The sequence below is a fragment of the Berghia stephanieae genome, chromosome 5, assembly GCF_034508935.2.
Source record: "Berghia stephanieae isolate SIO BIC M18660-M18661 chromosome 5, UCSD_Bste_1.3, whole genome shotgun sequence".
NCBI lineage: Eukaryota > Metazoa > Mollusca > Gastropoda > Nudibranchia > Aeolidiidae > Berghia > Berghia stephanieae.
This window is the reverse complement of record NC_088364.1, coordinates 79,252,001-79,274,500: the sequence shown is the minus strand read 5'-3', so window position 1 is coordinate 79,274,500 and position 22,500 is coordinate 79,252,001. Positions and strand designations below refer to the sequence as shown.

At 36.7% G+C, this 22,500-nt stretch overlaps 2 protein-coding genes across 6 annotated transcripts in view; both read left to right on the top strand.

Annotated features, from left to right (window-relative positions):
- The window catches only part of LOC144973671 (uncharacterized), a 47,315-nt gene extending 38,768 nt beyond the window's left edge, over nucleotides 1-8,547 (top strand). For 2 of the 5 annotated variants that reach the window (XM_078916410.1, XM_078916408.1), the window contains 4 exons: nucleotides 525-638; nucleotides 1,696-1,835; nucleotides 3,217-4,714; nucleotides 6,088-8,547. In XM_078916410.1, coding sequence (XP_078772536.1) covers nucleotides 525-638; nucleotides 1,696-1,835; nucleotides 3,217-3,341 — 379 coding nt within the window. In that variant the 3' untranslated portion in view covers nucleotides 3,342-4,714; nucleotides 6,088-8,547. Of the gene's footprint in view, nucleotides 1-524; nucleotides 639-1,695; nucleotides 1,836-3,216 lie in introns of all 5 variants that reach the window. The other 3 variants (XM_078916411.1, XM_078916409.1, XM_078916413.1) reach the window with 2 other exon arrangements.
- A 3,833-nt stretch (nucleotides 8,548-12,380) lies between these two features.
- The window catches only part of LOC144974024 (cadherin-87A-like), a 154,295-nt gene continuing 144,175 nt past the window's right edge, over nucleotides 12,381-22,500 (top strand). Inside the window, exon 1 of the mRNA XM_078916914.1 lies at nucleotides 12,381-12,634. The gene's annotated coding sequence lies outside the window, so the exon portion shown is untranslated. The remainder of the gene's footprint in view (nucleotides 12,635-22,500) is intronic.

The following is a 22,500-nucleotide window of genomic DNA, read 5'->3' as shown; positions in this document are numbered from 1 at the left end:
ATTTTCACTTCTAAATATTTTTTTTACTGCTAGTCAAGTTGAAAAAGTATGAAATTTGAGAAATGTTGCTGGATACCTTTCCCATACATCTGACCATAACTTCATGAAAAATCACCCGATTTACGTCAAATAAAGATTAAAATGCTCATGGGATCAAATTCCTTCCGAAAATGCAACAAAATACAAATCCAAAATGTTCGTGTTCCGACGGATTATGTCATGCACTGACACATTTGTTTGTCTATCTAAAAGTGGAGGATTAATTTGATGAAAATCGGTTGTCCGCAGGATTTAAATGGATTGACATTTCAGTCAAGATTTAACATAGGGTTTAATTTGTAATAAATCTATTATTGAATTATAATTGATACTAAATTCTGAAAAACAACAACCCATCATCTTAAATGTGAAAATAAAATTAAAGAATTCAAAACTTTTTTGTTTCTTTTTATATATACAAAGTTGCAGTTTAACTTCTATATAGTATGAAACTGTGCAGGGTCCTATGTTACTTTGTAACTCAGTGGGCCGTTAAAAAGACATTTTGGCTATCTCATCTCCAGAGCTCTCAAGCCTTTACAGGGACAGCATCATCACGTGACAGGATCTACAAGAAGTGCCAGCAGCAGTAGCAACAAGTAAGGGTTGCATTGCTTGGTTCTCTCTGGAAAAAAAAACCCACAATTTTCTTACTTGTACAAAGAGAAAATATGGCAAAAACTGAGTATGAACCAATGGATTGGAGAATTATATTATACAGTGCTGATGGTTTTCCTCGGATCCGCGGATTTCCGCGATTTTGGAGTCCAGAGGAGGAATTTCCTCCTTTTAACAATGCGCTAGCAATGAGAGAGTTGATGTGTGGTGGAACACACAGGTGCAGTTTCCCACTCTCCAGATGTGAGCTAGAGTATCAATGATAGTCTATCATCTCAATTGCTCTAAAATTGGGGTTTAGTGCAGTAAAAATGGGGCGTTCGTTGAGGCAATCGTTCAACATTTTCCTACTTTTTCATTTTTTGTCACCATCAGTACTGATTATATATTGTAAAGATATTGTAGAAAACAATAATAGAAATATGGTAGCCACCCATTTTTACACAATGCTAAAATATTTTTTATAATTGGAATATGTAAAATTAGAACATGGAGAAATGAATTTGCAAACCTTTTTTCATTGTAAATATTGCTGCTCGAAGCTCGAAGAAATAAATAACAATGAAATTGAATGTAAGCTTCAATTTAATATACGAAAACAGATATGATGGACGTTTTGGGTTTCCCCTTTACCATTCATCTTAACAATGCCACAACCACATTATCTCATTCGTCTGTAGTGTTCCATTCATCCTGTTTTGTTGTTAAATGGGAAAGCTTTTAATATTCACTTTCTTCATACATTACTTGATCAGTCTGACTGTTATGATCATGCAATTTAATACTCCGACATGTTTTAGAAAATGTTTTATAAATTAATCTAAAAATGAATGTCAAACTTTTTATGATCTCTCAAAAAAAAGGATGTGTCATATAAGCCATTTCAAGCAAATATCGAGATATAGAGCCAAATAGAAAAAACACCCAACAAATTTTGAAATCCAAACATGACAACTCGTGTAGTTTGAATACAAATACTCCTTACAAGATAGACGTGACATTTATTAAATTATCTGTCTTTATGTCCCAACCTTATAGTAAAGACAAGAAAGAGAAACCCCAAATTCCTCCAGAGAAACAACTGACTCGTCCTAAGAGACTCATCACCTCTCATTCATCTTCGTCCAAGCAGTCATCATCATTGCATTCACAACACGGGGCAACAGACACTGATTCAGGTACGGAGATTTTGAAATTTTATGTTTTTACTTAAGCCTTGCGGGTCAATTCCAGTGCCATCTTGTTGCCTGAATTCAGACCAACGTTTGATGAAATGGTGGTAAAAGAAGAAAGTATTTTCATTTTTATTGTCAACTCCCTATGATATTGAATAGATAGAAAAAATGTCTTCACTTTTATGGCAGAGAAGTTGATGTAGAAATGCACTTAGATACATGAATATTTTATTACATTTGATGTTTATTTTGTTTTTAATTAGCTCCGTATTTCCATCAATTAGTTCAGGACAGTGTATAAATCTGTGCTAATATAACGATGAATGATGTGTAACATTATGATAATTTCCATTCCGGATCAATAGAGTATATCTTATCTTATTAAAATAAAAGCAATGAGTATTACATTATTTCCAATGTCTTGTAACCAAGCTGAGGGGTTCATTATATTAGAAATGTCTATCATGATTGTTATCGATGACATAGAGGGTTGGTTACATGTTTGAATGTGAGTTTTCTCTTGAATGATTGGAGAGAATTTCACGAAAATTTGAAAAGGTGTGTATGGAACAGTGCCAGACAAAGCAGAAGGAAAAATACAAGAAAATTATCATCCCAAAAGATCAGCTTGTCTCAACTGGGAATCAAATTGCAGACCTAAAATTGAGCTTTATATAGCGCAGTATCCACTAAATGTGCTCAAAGTGCTTTACAAGGGGTCCCTGGTCAACAGCAACATTTAACATGTAGGACGGGACATGACGCCTGTTAGGCGATATTACAATTTTTCTGACAAAGACAACGCTGTTAACGGCCAGGTATTCACTTTACATCCGAGTACAGTGAGAGAATGTGAGTAAAGAGCCTTTTCCAAGGACTAAACTATGCGCCGAATGCGAGGCTCGAATCCAGGACCTTCCGATCCGAAAGCGAGTGTCATACCACTAGACCACATAGCCGCACACTGATGACCAGTCAAATACAGAGGTTACCCGAGAGATGGAACAATTGAATACGTTCTGCATGAGGGTATGGGTTTCTTCTGTGAACCCTCGCTTTGCATCATAATATACAACATTGAACCTGAAAGGATGAAAACAAAGACATGATTAGCTCCGTTTATATTTTGAAAATACCACAGTAACAAATTTGTGTAGCAGGCACACAACAATTTGGGATCAGGCACACCTTTACAGATTTGTATTTAACACCATTGCCTGCTCCCGAATTTGTTACTAGAGAATTCCATGCATTATTTTGAGTTTCATTTGTAAAGGACTGAACCTGAGACTGCCCTGAGAAGTAATATCCACAATGTCATTTGTCTCTGAAAATTAAACCGAAGCTTTAATTCTATTTTTTCATTTGTTATATTTACCTCCAGGTTTGAGCAAACCAACTGCCAGCACCACAGCCAAAGTCACGACCAAATCTAAACTCCTACCCAGCAGTAACAGTATCAGCAGTAGCACCAAACCGGCCGGCAGACCCACAAAGTCCTGGAGATGATGGCAGCAATTTCAATATAATATGTACCCGTTTTGTTTAAGAGATGGAATGTTAGTGAGACTTTATCTTATTGACATTCCCCCATTCATTTGCATTCCCAGCCACTGAACATTACAACAATCCAGATTTGATAAATGTGTCAGTGCATGACATAATCAGTCGGAGAGTAAAATTTTGGATTTGCATTTTCTGAAAGAATATGCTCACCAAAGCATTTTAATCTTTATTTGAAGTAAATCAGGTTATTTTTCGTGGTTATGGTCAGATGTATGGGAAAGGTATCCAACAACTTTTCTCAAATTTCATACTTTTTCAACTTGACTAGCTGTAAAAATATTTAGAAGTGAAATTAAGCTTTGATATTTCCCGAAGATGTACAAAAAGAGTTGATTTAATCATTTATGACAAGAACTCATTTTGGATAAAAATTGATCTTTTAACTAAACTTGGCAATATCTCAGTTGAAACCTTTTCACCATCCGACTAATTTTGTCATTCACTGTAACAAATTATAGATAATCACTGAGCCAAGACTTTTTTTAAAAAGTCTGAAATGTATCATGCAATGTAAGGCTGACCGAGTCTCTCTCTCTTTATCCCCCTCACTGTCTCTGTCTTTCTACCCCCCTCCCCCCTGCCCTCTCTCTCTTTATTTTGCCCCATCTCCCCCACCCCCTTTCCCTTGCTTCCCCCGCTCTGAACCTCGTACTGTATCATAGTTTTCATTTTTTTTTACACAGTCACAGTCAAGTAAAGACCGGTTAAAAGAAATGTTGTTATGATATCTCCTTTACGTGTCATGTTCATAATAAAAATATTGGTTCTCTTTCTTCCTGACACTTATTAAAGCATTTATGACTAATCTTCCTGAGCCAGTGTTATGTCAGGTTGAGACAGATGCTTGAAATTTGATTTTGACTCTCTCAATCCTAGAGATCTTAAATTGGAAAATAAATGTGTTAAAAATGAGCATGTATCTAGATAGTTTTATTCAACTATCATTAACATGTAAAAATTAAGAACATTAGCTTTGATACTACGCCTATAATTTGTCTCAGAAAAATGTAATAAATAGGCATGGGGGTAAAAGTAACCCCGGGTATACTACGGATATAGTCGGTGTTAGGGTTGAGTGAGATAAGGTTTAGAATAGGCATCTTCAATGATGAGAGTAGTTTTATTTCTTTTACTTCAAAAACGTAAGTACGGCCAGCCGTATTATGTATTGATGAACTAGTCGCTGGAAATTGAATTTATAGCCACAGATTTGAAATTTGGGGTTAATTTGTATTCGTTATGATAGAGGAATGAATACAATTTCTAACATAACAAATATCTGAAAGTTCGTATTTCTTATCGATCTAGCTACGAGGGCTCTTTCAGAAATAACCGAAAATGCCCATTGCTCAGCAACCAGTGGAGATTTTTAAATTCTGTAAACGACATGATATTCCTTATTTCCTTACGGATATTCCCAGAAATTATGAAGTGCATCATTTTGCACAATGAATTTCTAAACGATTTTAAAGATGGCGGCCCACCTTGAAACTTGGTCAAAGGAGGAAATCAGAGCTGTCATACGTTTTTTGAACGCCAAAAGTCTGAATCCTACCGAAATTCATAAAGAACTTCAGAGTGTATATGGTGAGCATGTTATAAGCCGTACTTAAGTCTATCACTGGTGTAATTTGTTTGAAGCCGGCCATTCCGACTTGACAGACAGGGAAAGGAGAGGGCGTTCGATAACTGCGACGTCAGAAGACAATGTGAAGCGAGTTGATGAGCTTATTCGTCAAGACAGGAGGTTGAAACTTCATGAAATCGCAAGCAGTCTTGAAATTTCGGAAACTTCTGCCCATAGAATTGTATTTGATGAACTTGGCTACAGAAAAGTCAGCGCAAGATGGGTTCCTAAGCAATTGACAGACAATCATAAAGAACAAAGATTGGACATCTGCAGGGAACTTTTGAGAAGAAGCAAGAGCTCACGCAGGGTTCACGGGCATACTGCCAACGCCGGCGGAGACTTTCTAGGGTACGATGTGACTTTTCTTGACAGCATAGTCACCGGTGATGAGACTTGGTTGCACCATTGCACCCCAGAAACAAAGCAAGATTCGATGACATGGAAACATCCATCCTCACCTGTCGCGAAGAAATTCAAAGTCATGCGGTCAGCAAAGAAAATAATGGGAACTGTTTTCTGGGACAGTCGTGGTGTTATTCTGTTCGAAACCTTACAACCTGGAGAAACAATCAATGCTGCAAGGTACTGCCAAACTCTTGACAAGCTTAGGGAGGCCATTCGCAGAAAGCGCCCAGGGCAGTTGACCAACGGAGTCATTTTGCAACACGACAACGCTACACCCCACACAGCACGAGTGACGCAAGGTTGGCTAGAGAAATATGGATGGGAGATTTTGCCACACCACACAGTCCAGACCTCGCACCATCTGAGTATCACCTCTTTGGGCCACTGAAATGTGAGCTGGCAGGAAAGCGCTTTGATGTCGATGAAGAGCTTGTTGACCATGTGCGGAAATGGCTACAAAACCTTGACGGAAATTTCTTCCGAGAGGGTATCTATTCCATAGTGCGGCGTTGGCAGAAGTGTGTCGACAGACTTGGCTGTTACGTAGAGAAATGAAGGACGAGTCAAGGTATGAACACGTGCAAGAATTTTGATAGCATAAAAAACGCGGATTTTACAGGCATTTTTCGGTTAATTATGAAAGAGCCCTCGTAGATTCACTTTTGAAATTTGGGGTTAATTTGTATTCGTTATGATAGAGGAATGAATACAATTTCTGGCGTAGCAACTATTTGAAAGTTCGTTTTTCTTATCGTCTTTGATCTTGCTAGATTCACTTTTCGGGGTCGGATAAATCAGGACAAATACCGTTTTGAGACCCTGGCTCACACATTTCTATATCCTGACCAATTTACCAATGAATTCAATTTTTCTCATTTAGTTCACTCCAACCCAATACGTCCTGATGCAGCCGTTCACAATTTAAGGTAACCTGTATCATTTGGTGTTGAATAAGCCAGGCCAAATGTTGCACACCGAGTTTACAGCATTTTGGGGCTTACATTTTGTGTTGAATTAATTTTATAAGTAATCTTGTACGTTACGTTTTTGTGCAGTGAGCACAATTATAAGTTGTTTTTTTTTCAATTTTAACTTATTTTTTCCATTAATTCTATTTTTTTTAAAATTGATTTAATTAATTTATTTGGTCATTTATTTATATACTTTTAAAAAATTATCTGTTAATTTATTTGTCTCTTTATTTTGCGTGATTGAGAGAGTGGATATTTGGATGTAAAATTGATTTCTTGATTCCAGTTTCCTTTTCCTCAAGTGAAACTCAATTTCAGAACTCTCTTCGACTGTTGGTGTCCTGTAGATAAGTGTAAATCAAAAAGGTTGAGCTTTTATATAGAGAAATATCGACTGAATGTGCTCAGAACGATTTACAATGGGTCCCAAGTTATCACTAACACTTAACATGTAAGACGAAACATGACGCCTGTAAGGCGCTGCTATTAATTACATTTTCTTTTTCATCAAAGACAACACTGTAAGTGGTTGGGTACTCATTTTACCCCCGAGTGTGGTTAGAGAATGTAAGTAAAGAGGCTTTTTAAAAAAAATCAAAACAACTCAATTTTGCTCGGCATAGAACGGGACACAAACCGTGAATCTACCACAAAGCTGCACATTTAGACTGCACATGTGTACTGTAATACTCGTTTCTTCTGAAATAAATAACAATGTGAAATTGAATGTAAACTTCAATTTGATATACGAAAACAGATAAAATGGATATTTCGGGAAATCCGAAACGTCCATTTTATCTGTTTTCGTAAATATTAAATTGAAGCTTACATTCAATTTCACATTGTTATTTACTTCTACTAGCTTCGAGCAGCAACATTTACATATATCATTTCTTCTGATAACAGGTAACAATGGGAATTGTGTGTCAATCATAATTATATATTATTATGAATAGGACATTTTCTAATTTGTCAACACTTTGTACAAAGTGTCACAGTTAGTGTCACCAAAAGTCAACACTTTGTACAAAGTGTCCCAGTTAGTGTCACCTAAATTGTTCCAAATCCATAATGAAATGAGAATCTACTACCATATTATTAAAATAGTTGGATAGCCGCAATATTACGAGACAAACTGAACCAGTTTCAATTCTTTTCATACGTAAGACTCCTAAGACCAGATGTTTGGCTTAATTTCAATAATAAAGCTGGCTTCAAGTTGTGTAAAGTATGTGGAATTATTATTTTCAAAAGAGAAGTTGTACATGTTCAGTCTTAACGAGTGGATGGCTTTAACTCACTCAATCCTAGAGATTTTTGCTACTTTTCAATATTGGAAAAAAAAGTATTAAAACTGAGCATGTACATAGTTTTATTCAACTATCATTAACATGCAAAAACTAAAAACATTAGCGTTGATATTACGCGTATAATTTGTCTCAGAAACGTGTAATAAATAGACATGGGGACAAAGTAACTCGGGTAAACTACGGATATAGTCGGTGTTAGGGTTGAGTGAGTTAAAGATATAATTAAGGTACTCAACGCTGGCACTATCCTGCTTTCGTTTTTGTATTTTTTCAAACTATCACAATCAGAATGGTAGGTTTTAAAGTTTATCTCATTTTGATTGGTTAACAAGAAACAAAATTCTGGAGGAAGGGTTTCACAGCCTGAAACTTTCTATTTGTGTATAGTCACTATTTCCTCAACTCAGTGGTGATTTGCCTATTACATAATTACCTCATTGCATTGCGATCAACGGCGTAGCCTTTGTAAACGTATGGCTTGATACGAAGGCAAAAAAAAATCGTCATAAAAGAAGACGAAGATCAAGGGTGAATACTTATTTGTGAGTTGTACTCAATAACTCAACCAAAAGAATCATTTGTTTCCTTGAGCAATTCTAACTACTCACTTTTCACTTTCGTTTGGTGATCGTCTTCTTCTTTTGTGACGTAATTTGTTGGTCAGTATCAGGCCTTTTCGAAGTTTGCGAAGTTTACTGGCGACGTCAGTGGTCACTATTATTGTCATTATTTTCTTACTGCTGATGATGTACACTAATACAATCAGATCTTGTGATATATTATGTCATTTGATAATCGCCATTGTTAAATATGACAATAAAAGATTGATAATATTCTTGTTACTGGCGTTTTTTTATGTTAAAAAAATGAAGACTTTTCTCATATTATCGCAGAGGAAACGATTACAACGTAAATTTTACTAAATGTTGATGTTGAGATATAACCTCTCTCTCTCTCTCTCTGTCTCTCTCTCTCTCTCTCTCTCTCTCTCTCTCTCTCTCTCTCTCTGTCTCTCTCTCTCTCTATCTATCTATCTATCTATCTAATTCTCTCTCTCTCTCTCTCCCTCACGATCTCTCTCTCTCTCTCTCTCTCTCTCTCTCTCTCTCTCTCTCTCTCTTCCCCCCCCCCCCCCCCCACACACACACACACAAGTGCGGGGGGAACATTTCACACTATTGCTATTTCGTATATCCGGTTTATCATTTGTCCCAGGTGTAGTTCCTGACCTCCCATAGTGGGCAGGGAGGTCACTTGCTGTGTCTTCTATACCCCTATATCTGTTTTCCAACTTGCTTTTTGTCACTGTCTTGGAATGGGATTACTTGGTTTTGTCCTTTCCCTCGTCGGAGTCCTTGGCTGAGAGGGAAACAGTCAAATGTAGAGTTATAGTTTTGGGGATGATATTTTTTCCTTATATATCATCTCTCTCTCTCTCTCTCTCTCTCTCTCTCTCTCTCTCTCTCTCTCTCTCTCTCCTCCTCTCTCTCTCTCTCTCTCTCTCTCTCTCTCTCTCTCTCTCTCTTATATATATATATATATATATAACAAAAAAAAAAAAAAAACAAACAAAAAAAAAAAAACAATAAAGACATAGATACATGACTAAATTCCAGATATCTCTGTCGTCTATCTGGAGTTTAGTAATGCATTTATTGTCCTTATTGTTTTTTGTTGTTGGCTGAAGAAGGGTTTTGAGCCCGAAACGTTCCGTGTTTTGTATTTTGTTCTTTTTTTAAGCTGCTATATTCATTTTTGTTTATCGTGTTTTTCTTCACTGCTGTTTAGCTAGATATAAATAGATTCACTACTTATCGTTTCTTTATGTCAGCTCTGAAATGGCTTTTAATTTTAAGTGTTACAAACGTCTTCAAACACCTAAAAAAAAAAAACCCAACAAATACACATAAATATAATATCATAAAAAATTGAGGATCGACTACGGGAATAAATGAGTAAGTCATCATTATCATCATCATTGTCATCGTCGTCGTCGTCATCATCGTCGTCGTCATCATCCTCCTCATCATCGTCACCATCCTCCTCATCATCGTCTTGATCTTATCGTCGTCACCGTCGTAGTTATCAGCCCATTACAGACGGGTTTCGACTGTACTCAAACCTTTCATCATAATATCTCAAGATCTCATTAATTTATAAACTGTTGAAGCTCCCCCCCCCCCCCCCCCCCTTCCCCCTTTTCCCAATCAAAGCGATTTGGTGATTAACCGTAGTCCGAATCACATCGCTGTTTCTGCTCTCTTGATGATGATGGGGCGGTAGTAATAATCTTAGAAATAGGATTTGTAACAAATTAGGTCGCGCCGTAAAAAAAATAAATGATAATAACAATGATAATAATAATAATAATAATAATAATAATAATAATAATAATAATAATAATAATAATAATAATCATCATCATCATCATCATAATCATAATAATAATAATAATAATAATAATAATAATAATAATAATAATAATAATAATAATAATAATAATAATAATAATAATAATAATAATAATAGTACTTTATTCGTCCAAAGGAATTTTTTTTGTACAGACGTATTGAACAGACATGATAATAAGTAAGCAAATAACTAGACGTCTAGGTTTAGGTGGTGGATAATGTGAAAGTAATAAAATGTGTAAATTGATTTGTATATCGAGTATTATAAAGTCGTGTAAATTAATTAAAGTTAAAATCAGTTTGTTAAAAAATTAACTCGTTGCCAAAAGAATGGCTAGTTACCAGTTTAACAGTTAACCATTCAAGTGCAAATTAAATTTTACGTTTACAGCAATCATAAGATTAGGCAATGGATTCTAGTTAACTTGTTGGATTTACAGACGGCATAAATACAGACAACCAAAGGGGAATCGTATAGATAGAACGAAGATGCCGTCACTCTGGTCTTTTTTATTGTTTTTTTTTTTTTATTTTTTATTTTTTTTTTTGCCATCCGCGTTTATGAGTAATTCTCACTAAACTGTATTAACCAGACTATAGATAGAACGAAGATGACGTCACTCATGTCTTGGGTATTGGTTTTGCCATCCGCGTTTATGAGCACTTCTCACTAAACTTCATTAATCTGACTATAAACGTTCATGGTTACACATAGTTTTGTGTGTTGGTCCGTTATACTTCAGGATGGCAATGTTGTGAGCTTCTTAGCCAAGCGCGTACTATCTATACAAAGTAGATAGAAGAAGGAATTTCACATCGTGCTCCGTCTAATGGGATATATAATTCCGGCAATGTAAATGTTGCTGCTCGAAGCTCGAAGAAATAAATAATAATGTGAAATTGAATGTAAGCTTCAATTTAATATTCGAAGACAGAGAAAATGGACGTTTCGGGTTTCCCCTTTATCAACAAAACACGATGAATGAAACACTACAGACGAATGAGAAGGAAGAATCAATATCCCTGCCTGATTCTATTTTCGGTGCCCCCCCCCCCCCCCCCTTCTAATCCGTTTTTCTCCGAATGGAGTCCTTTTTAACTAGGGAGACAGTATGATGTGAACATGTGCATTCATGTGTGTGTGTGTGTGTGTCTTTGGCTGTGTGTGCGCGCGCGCGCGTGTGTGTGTAGCATATGCAGGTTTGTGTTATTTATGAGATATAGATAGATCTAGTATGCGCTTGGCTAAGAAGTTCACAACATTGCCATCCGGAAGTATAACTGGTCAACACACAAAACTGTGTAACCATGATCGTTTATATATAGTCTGGTTAATCTCGTTTAGTGAGAACTACTCATAAACGTGGATGGCAACAAACAATAACAAAGACCTGAGTGACGTCAACTTCGAACTATCTATAGATAGTATGCAGATGACGTCACTCAGGCCTTTGTTATTGTTTTTGCCATCCGCGTTTGTGAGTTGTTCTCACTAAACTGTATTAACCAGACTATAAAAGTTCATGGTTACACAGAGTTTGTGTGTTGGTCCGTTTTACTTCCGGATGTTGTGAACTCCTTGGCCAAGCGCATTCTATCTATACTATATTTTTTCTCCGATGCCCTCTGTATAGAAATTATTTATTGTCTCCCTGTCGATGGGTATCCCATAGCAGTTTATGTCGGGCTTTAGTAAATAATGATGTGAAATCGAATGTAAGGTTCAATTTAATGTACGAAAACAGATTAAATGGGGCGTTTCGGGTTTCCCCTTAATCAACAAAACATGATGAAAGAAACACTACAGACGAAGGAGATAATGTGGTAGTGGCGTTCGTTGTTAACAACGCCAGTACCACATTAAGAATCAAGAAAAAACTCATCCTCTCTTAATATTCTATTTTGTTACTGACACATGAGTAGAATTGATATCATGCTCACACACCTCATCCTACACACACACACACACACACACACACACACACACACACACACACACACACACACACACACACTGAACGCACGACACGATACGACCCCGCCTAGCCAGGTGGGTCATTATTGTCACGGGTACAAGCGTAGGTGAGTTAACTTGTGAGAGTGAGAGCATTGATGGCGGGCGAGCGTGAAGCCTACACACACACATCGCATACACACACACACACACACACACACATCGCATACACACACAGATACACGCACGCGCGGAAACTGTCGCATTTCTGGCACGCAGAGAGTTGCAATGAGCAGAGCTACCAAGTGACAAAGCACGTTCATTGAACACACCCAGACGAGGGTTTCTGTGCTGAGTTTATTCATCACAGTATCGGCATTCAAATCACTGCAGTAAATTCACCTGAAACTTAGTTTTAATAATAATAATAATAATCATCATAATAATTTTGTATAACAACCTTGAATACCGGAGTGTTTTGGACATAACGAAAGCGTTATTTGTCACCAGTGACATTCAAAATTACAAGGATTGTTAAATGGTGTCCTTTTACAGGTAAGTTTGTTATTGTAGGTAAAAGTAAAAACAATGATAGAGGATACAATAATACAAGCAATCACTGATGGATAGTTTAGAGTAGTATTAAAATAAATTGCTGTATCAGTAAAAGGCGGAATGAGTAAAAAGACTGAAATTATTTTTTTTAAAAACAGTTTGCTATTACTGGCTTCTCTGTCCATGTTTTTAAAAAATCTCAACTTTAACTTGATGTGGTGGTTGTATTTGTTGTGGTAGTCATGATGATGTGGTGGTGGTGGTGGTGGTGGTGGTTTTAGCTGTAGTAGTTGTGGTAGTGATGATGATGATGTGGTGGTGGTGGTTGTAGTAGTGGTGGTGGTGGTGATGATGTGGTGAGAGAGATTTTTTAAATTTAAAAAAAAATTAAATTAAAATAATCTCTCCCAGTAGTCCTTCAGAGCCACCAGGTCCATAGATTCTGAGTTTATCCCGGTTTCTATAGCGTGAAACGGACAATAGCAATAGTTTGCTACCCTTTGGATAGGACGCTATTCTATCGCAAAGTAATTCCGCCATATCTAAACAGACCCAGCTACCCAACAACTGCTGAATGGACGGGGAAATCAGAAAAAAAAACCTCGACTGCACCTGGGATCGATCTCCGTCCCTTTTCTTGTGAAGAGAGTGCTCTACCAACTGAGCTATCGGGACCTCCATTTTAAAGAATATAATTTCTTGTATTCCGTGATTCGCCGATTTACAATAAGCGTTTTTAGTAGGCGACGTGCACATATTCGCAGTTCTGATAACCGAACGCAATTATGGGCCTGTTTTAACATTGTTGTAATGGGTAAAGGTTTGTGTTCTAACAATGAGGCTGTAACAATTTGGGCCCTCAGGCCTGAACATAAGTACACGGCGGTTGTAAGTCTTAGATCACCGTATAATATGCATGTTACTTATTAAAAAAAACAAAACAACTTTTCGACCGTATTTGACCGTGACCTTCGTAAAGTTATGACCTGAAACTGACCAAAAAATGACGTTAAAATGCCAGTCTTTTGCCACAAAAGAAAACAAATCGTGAGTTGTATTCAATAGTTCAACCAATGGGACAACTTGTTTCCATGAGCTCTACTAACGACAACTTACTAGGCGGTGCAAAAACCAAATAATGACGTCAAAATGCCAGTCCTTTTGGGTTTCAGTGTCAGGCTATAACATAACGATGTACGATTTGACTGGGAGTTTGGCAGTCCAATAATTCACTATCTTAATCACTATTCATTTTAAAGATTTGTGCAGCGTCCAGTGAGTAGTCGAACTCAAGGAAATAAGTGGTTCCATTGGTTGAACTATTGAATACAACTCACGATTTGTTTTCTTTTGTGGCCAATTACTTGTCTTTTGACTTCATTTTTTGGTCAGTGTCAGGCTATATTATGTAAACGATGGCTACGGTTTGACGGTTCAACAATTCACTATCTAAATCACTATTCATTTTTAAGATTTGTGCAGCGTCTAGTGAGTTGTCGTTAGTCGAACTCAAGGCAACAAGTGGTTCCATTGGTTGAACTATTGAATACAACTCACGATTTGTTTTCTTTTGCAGACAAAGATTTGTCTTTTGACTTCATTTTTTTGGTCAGTGTCAGGCAATAAGTAAACAATGGCTACGCTTCTAATGTCAGGCTATAGATAGTATGCAGATGACGTCACTCAGGCCTTTGTTATTGTTTTTGTCATCCGCGTTTGTGAGTTGTTCTCACTAAACTGTATTAACCAGACTATAAAAGTTCATGGTTACACAGAGTTTTGTGTGTTGGTCCGTTATACTTCCGGATGGCAATGTTGTGAACTCCTTGGCCAAGCGCATTCTATCTATTGTCAGGCTATAGATAGAACGAGGTTGACATCACTCATGTCTCTGTTATTGTTTTTTTGCCATCCGCGTTTATGAGTAATTCTCACTAAACTGTATTAACAAGACTATAGACGTTCATGGTTACACACAGTTTTTTGTGTTGGCCCGTTGTAGATAGTATGCACTTTGCTTAGAAGCTCACAACATTGCCATTCGGAAGTATGACTGACAACACACAAAACTGTGTGTAACCATGATCGTTTATTGTCAGGTTAATACAGTTTAGTGAGAATTACTAATAAACGCAGAGGGGTGGTTATATACACACTTCCAAGAATTTTGGAACCGAAAAAGTAGAAGATGTGACGTCACCACTTTTATGCCCTATTGCGATACAGTAGCCTATGTCGGAAATGACCTTTTAACATGCTACTAATCACGAACTGCCCATGTGTAAACATCTTATCTCGAGTGATGCTATGGTATCCAGAATACAATAACAACGCAGTGTATGTGATAGTTTATCTGGAAGTCTAACTATCCGATGGTACTTCACATAAATAACAGTTTTTGTACGCATTATAGTAGATTTATATGATTTAAATTTACTCTTTTTATCGTGGAAGAGCTGATAGATAGATAGATAGATAGATAGATAGATGGATAGAAATAAAGAGAAAGATAGATAGATAGATAGATAGATAGATAGAGAGAGAGAGAGAGAGAGAGAGAGAGAGAGAGAGAGAAAGAGAGAGAGAGTATGTGTTTGTGTGTTTATGTGTGAGAGAGATTGTGTGTGAGAGAGAGAGTGAGAGAGAGAGAGAGAGAGAGAGAGAGAGAGAGAGAGAGAGAGAGAGAGGGAGGGAGGAAAGGGGAGGGAGGGAAGGGGGGGGGGGGGGGAATCATCATCAAACAAATGTATATTTAATGGGTTCAAATCAACAGAGGGGCGTTCGCTTCCTGTCAGCTCACGCAAACATTATCTCATTTTAAGTAGCCTATGACAGACCCGTGGAGCAGACTGATGCAGAACATTGAACGCATTTGATCTTGTGGTCAAAGAATCAACGACACAATTACTTCTATAGATAGATAGATAGATAGATAGATAGATAGATAGATAGATAGATAGATAGATAGATAGATAGATGGATGGATGGATGGATGGATGGATGGACGGACGGACGGACGGACGGACGGACGGACGGACGGACGGACGGACGGACGGACGAACGAACGGACGGATGGACGGACGGACGGATAGATAGATAGAGATAGATAGGAACGTTTCGATAAGCACTTCCCGTCATTTAACTTTACATTCACTCTTCAGCATCGGGTTCAACACGATATAATACCGTGTTGAGACGACCGGCCACAAGTAAATAAAAATAAAAATCGTACACATATTCTTTTCTTCCAAAAACACTCACTTACACATATTGATTCTTATTATTGAAACTCTTGGTGTTCAATTGTGATAACGGCGGCCATCTTGGTTCTAAACAAAGAAAATCATTACTTTTTATTCTTCATGCTGGCTAGAACTTTTCATATGCCTTGTGATCAGAATATGTAAAAGTCAAAACATGATCAAATTTATGGGGTTTTTTTTCCTCTGGATACGCTTTTATGCTCGCCGGAGAAGTATTTCATACGGCGTCCGCCATTGTTCCGATAGTTTAGAGCCAGTGTTACTAAGTTACCATGCGTCATTAGGAAGGAAGTGACGTTACGACTGTTGAAGAGTATTGGATCAAACAAACACACAAAAAAAGTGATTTAATGTTATAATGTCTAGAAATTTGAGATTTTAGATTTTGATACATAAGAAAATTATATCTGATGTCCTAAATAAAGTGTTAACTTAATTCAAGTCATCTATTTATTTACCATGCATTTTGTATTTTTGATACCAATATAATGGCCTTTCTTCTTCTTCTTCTGCGTCTTCTGCGTCTTCTGCGTCTTCTGCGTCGTCTTCGTCGTCTTCGTCGTCTTCGTCGTCTCTTCTTCTTCTTCTTCTTCTTCTTCTTTCTTCTTCTTCTTCTTCTTTCTTCTTCTTCTTCTTCTTCTTCTTCTTCTTCTTCTTCTTCTTTCTTCTTCGTCTTTCTTCTTCGTCTTCTTCTTCGTCTTCTTCGTTCCTTCTTTCGTTCTTCTTCGTCTTCTTCGTCTTCTTCTCTTCTCTGCTTCTTCTCTTCGTTCTTCTTCTTTCTTCTTTCTTCTTCTCTTCTTTTCTTCTTCTTTCTTCTTTCTTCTTCTTTCTTCTTCTTCTTCTTCTTCTTCTTCTTCTTCTTTCTTCTTCTTCTTCTTCTTCTTCTTCTTCTTCTTCTTCTTTCTTCTTCTTCTTCTCTTCTTCTTCTTTCTTCTTCTTCTTCTTCTTTTTCTTCTTCTTCTCTTCTTCTTTCTTCTTCTTCTTTCTTCTTTCTTCTTCTTCTTTCTTCTTCTTCTTCTCTCTTCTTCTTCTTCTTCTTCTCTTCTTCTCTTCTTCTTCTTCTTCTTCTTCTTCTTCTTCCTTTCTTCTTCTTCTTCTTTCTTCTTCTTCTTCTTTCTTCTTCTTCTTCTTCTTCTTCTTTCTTCTTCTTCTTCTTCTTTCTTCTTCTTCTTTTCCTCTTCTTCTTCTTCTTCTTCTTCTTCTTTCTTCTTCTTCTTCTTCTTTTCTTCTTTTCTTCTTCTTTCTTCTTCTTCTTCTTCTTCTCTTCTTCTTTCTTCTTCTTCTTTTCTTCTTCTTCTTCTTCTTCTTCTTCTTCTTCTTTCTTTTCTTCTTCTTCTTCTTCTTCTTCTTCTTCTTCTTCTTCTTTTCTTCTTCTTCTTCTTCTTCTTCTTCTTCTCTTCTTCTTCTTCTTCTTCTTCTTCTTCTTCTTCTTCTTCTTCTTCTTTCTTCTTCTTCTTCTTCTTCTTCTTCTTCTTCTTTTCTTCTTCTTCTTTCTTCTTCTTTCTTCTTCTTCTTCTTCTTCTTCTTCTTCTTCTTCTTCTTTCTTCTTCTTCTTCTTCTTCTTCTTCTTCTTCTTTCTTCTTCTTCTTCTTCTTCTTCTTCTTCTTCTTCTTCTTCTTCTTCTTCTTCTTCTTCTTCTTCTTCTTCTTCTTCTTCTTCTTCTTCTTCTTTTCTTCTTCTTCTTCTTCTTCTTCTTTCTTCTTTTCTTCTTCTTTCTCTTCTTCTTCTTCTTCTTCCTTCTTTTTCTTCTTTCTTCTTCTTCTTCTTCTTCTTTCTCTTCTTCTTCTTCTTCTTCTTCTTCTTCTTCTTCTTTTTTTCTTTCTTCTTCTTCTTCTTCTTCTTCTTCTTCTTCTTCTTCTTCTTCTTCTTCTTCTTCTTCTTCTTCTTCTTCTTCTTCTTCTTTTCTTCTTTTTCTTCTTCTTCTTCTTCTTCTTCTTCTTCTCTCTTCTTTCTTCTTTCTTCTTCTTTCTTCTTCTTTCTTTCTTCTTTCTTTTCTTCTCTTCTTCTTCTTCTTTTCTTCTTCTTTCTTCTTCTTCTTTTCTTCTTTCTTCTTCTTCTCTTCTTCTTTTCTTCTTCTTCTTCTCTTTCTCCTTCTCCTTCTCCTCTCTTCTCCTTCTCCTTCTCCTTCCTCCTCTCCTCCTCCTCCTCCTCCTCCTCCCTCCTCCTCCCCTCCTCCTCCTTCTTCTTCTTCTTCTTCTTCTTCTTCTTCTTCTTCTTCTTCTTCCTTATCAGTCTGTAACTTCAACGTTTTGAAGATTCCGCAGACTTTCGCCTTGTTCTTTTTCTGGAGCTGTAAGATAATGATACAGTCTCAAAGTTGACAGTATGGAAGAATACAACTGATGGTCCTCTCTTGAGTAGGAAACCATAAACTTTGATGTGTTCCTCTTACTCTTATTTGATTGGATATCACCGAGGAGAATTAATCAGGCATTTACAAAATATTGTCACTTCCTTCTATGATGTAACGCTTAGTTAATTCCCTCCAAAAAGCAGCAACGAGTCATTATTTAATTTTCATTTTGTATTGAGTAGTTGTTTATTATGGCTACTCGGATATTTGAATAATCCTCCGGAAGATCGCTAACAGCATTACTTTGTTTCCAGAAAGCTGTCTAGATCTAGTTTGTGTAACAATTCGATTCCAATCATCCCAAGTTTTTTATGTCATCGATCTTCATAAAAATAATCAATGGTATTCTGGTCGATATTTATACGTGTTTAATGAATCGAATCAAACGTTGAGGATAACACTACGCCTAATTAATGAGAGCCAATATTGATATAAAATATATCCACCCTCTCTCTCTCTCTCTCTCTCTCTCTCTCTCTCTCTCTCTCTCTCTCTCTCTCTCTATCTATATCTCTCTCTCTCTCTCTCTCTCTCTCTCTCTCTCTCTCTCGCTTCTTCTTCTTCTTCTTCTTCTTCTTCTTCTTTCTTCTTCTTCTTCTTCTTCTTCTTCTTCTTCTTCTTTTTTTCTTCTTCTTCTTCTTCTTCTTCTTCTTTCTTCTTCTTCCATTCTGATACATAGATGCCATTGTCAACATATTTATCGTTCGGTGTGAATTTGACCCCCCCCCCCCCCCCCCCCCCCGCATACACAGGCTTATATTTATGTGAAAGAAAGAGTGGAGAGAGGTAAATAAATCGACAGGGAGATAGTAAATGAACTCTTTAAAAATATATAATATAGATGGCTTGATATTAATGGATAGGTTTGGGATACAAATAATTTGGGAATTTGAGAAGAAACTATGCACTGTTTCTACAAATTATTATATGTCGAATATTTGAGCAGTCCAAAGTCAAGTTGATCTTGTTTTTGAAAATATAAAAACTCACTTTTCTTCATTCACTAACGTGCTTTTATTGAGTTTCATATTTTAAATTACGTACGTTATAATGTAGATTGTGGGAGTTGAGGACTTTATAGTTAATAAGACAAAGGAAAGTCAATATTTAAGAGGCGAGGGGGGGGGGGGTGGGGGGGGGGAGCTCAATTTGAAAAAAATATAATCTAAAGTTCCAAATTTGACATGGCAACTTTGCAAATTAGCAACTCACTTTGGGAAAAGACAAGGGATACTGATTTGAACCAATAGAGAGGTTTGGTTCGAATCCCGGTCTCTGAAAATAAAAAGAAGCAACGAACTCATTTTCTTATTGATTATACGTTTTATTTTTTGATTCCATTTTGTTGAATGTCAATTCATTTAGTAAAACTTGCATAGTTATTGTGTGCGACTGTTGTATGTGTCTGTCTGTTTGGCTCGGTACGAGTGTGTTTATGGTTTAATAAGTATATTGTAAAGCGCTTTGAGGCTTCGGCGTTTAGCGCTATGTAAGAACACTTTATTTATTTATTTATTTTTCCCAGCTCACGTGTGCGACAGATTATTTTCACTGCCATTTTAGAAGGGGCCATTTTTTTAATAATTAAATCTATTCAGAATTAAAGAAGAAGTATTGTAATTTTTTCTTGAATTGAAATTTTAGTTGTATTTTACCGCCTTTTTATGGGCTCGTTTGTTGTAATGAAATACTCTCAAACCAAGGCAAGATATTGTCCGTGACAACAACGTTCAGGTTTGATACTTGCAAATAAGTACATATTTTTTTTTGTGTGTGTGGTTTTTTTTTTGGGCGGGGGGGGGGGGGGGGGAGTTTCTTCTTCTTTTTTTAACCTCAGGAATGGCAGACACCCAATGTTTGTCGTCACTTTGCCAGTTTAGATTTACCTCCGTCTTTTAAATACGACAATAAACAGGTATATGGATATTGACCTTTAAAAAAAAAAAAAAAAAAAAAAAAAAAAAAAAATATATATATATATATATATATATTATATATATATATATATATATATATATATATATATATATATATATATAAATAAATAATTTTAAAAAGGGGGGAAAAAAACAAATAAAAATTTGATTTTATATGACTTAATAACCCTAGTACACTCTTAGGTAAAATAAGTACACGTTGATAAACCCTGAGTAAAGTTGGCATCATGAAAAATCTCTCTTTATAATAGTTTGTGCGTTGATCAGGTGATGGCAAGACTGATGTCATTATCATCATGTATAACACTGTGTTCACTCGTAGCCATCGTTAACTTATAGATAGTTCGAAGATGACGTCACTCAGGTCTTTGTTATTGTTTTTTGCCATCCACGTATATGAGTAATTCTCACTGAACTGTATTAACCCGACTATAAACGTTCATGGATACACGCAGTTTTGTGTGTTGGTCCGTTATACTTCCGGATGGCAATGTTATGAGCTTCTTAGTCAAGCGCATACTATCTATAGCCTGACACTGACCAAAAAATGACGTCAAATGACAAGTCTTTGGCCACAAAAGAAAACAAATCGTGAGTTGTATTCAGCTGTTCAACCAATGGAATCACTTGTTTCCCTGAGCTCTACTAACGACAACTCACTAGACGGTGCAAAAGCCTAAAAAATGACGTCAAACTATGTCTTAGAGGTTCTAGTGTCAGGCGATTAGTTAACGATAGCTACGGTTCACTTGACGGAGCGGAGCAGAATTTCCTTGAGACCAAACTACCTATCTGCATCTGAATCTGAATGTTACTCGAAGTCGATTCAATTCTGAGTATTAATTTGTATTCGAGGGCGGAGAGAGTTGCTGGATGTGAGTGTAACATTGTTGGTGTTTATAATTTATGCTGAAGAATTTTGATAATCTTCGTTTGAATGTTTCGCAATCTGTTGTGTTGACACATAATTCGGGAAGAGCGTTCCAGTCTTTGATAGTGCGGGTGCAAATGAATATTTGAAGATGTTTAAGTTTGTAGATTAGCGTTTTAGTGGGCTTTTCTTTGAATACGTGTATTTCGTTGTATATCTAGTTGTTCTTGTAAGATGGCCGTCATTTTGTTTGTAATTTGTATCGACTACGCCTGATAAAATAAATGTGAAGTAATGTCTTCGATTCAGAGATAGATCTAGAATAACAAGGGGAATCTTTGTGTTCCGACATTTTGTATAGGTCAGGTCAAACTGTAGAGTCAATCAGCTCTCCACATTGAGACTATTTCAAATCGAGCTTTTATAAAGCGCAATATCCACTAAATGTGCTCAAAGCGGTTTACAAGGGGTCTCTGATCAACAGCATCACAACATGTAGAACGAAACATGACGCCTGTTAGGCGCTATTACAATTTTTTTTCTGACGGAGACAACATTGTCAACGACCAGGTACTCATTTTACACCTGAGTAGGGTGAGATAATGTGAGTAAAAAGCCGTTTCCAAGGACTCAATTATGCGCCGAGCGAGGCTCGAGCCCAGGACCTTCCGATCCGAAAGCGAATGTCATACCACTAGACCACATAGACTATTTATTTCAATCTTTAGACACATAGAAACGTAGACCTTACACTGACATCCAAGAAAGTGTACTCTCTCGTGATTAGCCCTCATTAAATACTTTTAGATGCAAAAGACTTGAACTAGCATTTTTTGTTCTACAATACCATGATAGTGACAAATAACCATCCTAATTAACACTTTCTACTTCTCATTCCAACCCTAATCTTTACCCGTCCCCTCCCCCCTACATCATCATCATCATCATCATCATCATCATCATCATCATCATCATCATCATCATCATCATCATCATCATCATCATCCTCTTCTTTCTTCTTCTTCTTCTTCTTCTTCTTCTTCTTCTTCTTCTTCTTCTTCTTCTTCTTCTTCGTGCGGCTATGTGGTCTAGTGGTATGACACTCGCTTTCGGATCGGAAGGTCCTGGGTTCGAGCCTTGCTCGACGCATAGTTGAGTCCTTGGAAAAGACTCTTTATTCACATTCTCTCACCGTACTCAGGTGTAAACTGAGTACCTGGCCGTCAACAGCGTTGTCTTTGTCCGAAAAATTGTAATATCGCCTAACAGGCGTCATGTCTCGTCCTACATGTTAAATGTTTTCTGTTGACCGGGACCCCTTGTAAAGCGCTCTTAGCACGTTAAGTGAATATTGCGCTATATAAAAGCTCAATTTTAAATTTTTTTTTTCTTCTTCTTCTTCTTCTTTCTTCTTCTTCTTCTTCTTCTTCTTCTTCTTCTTC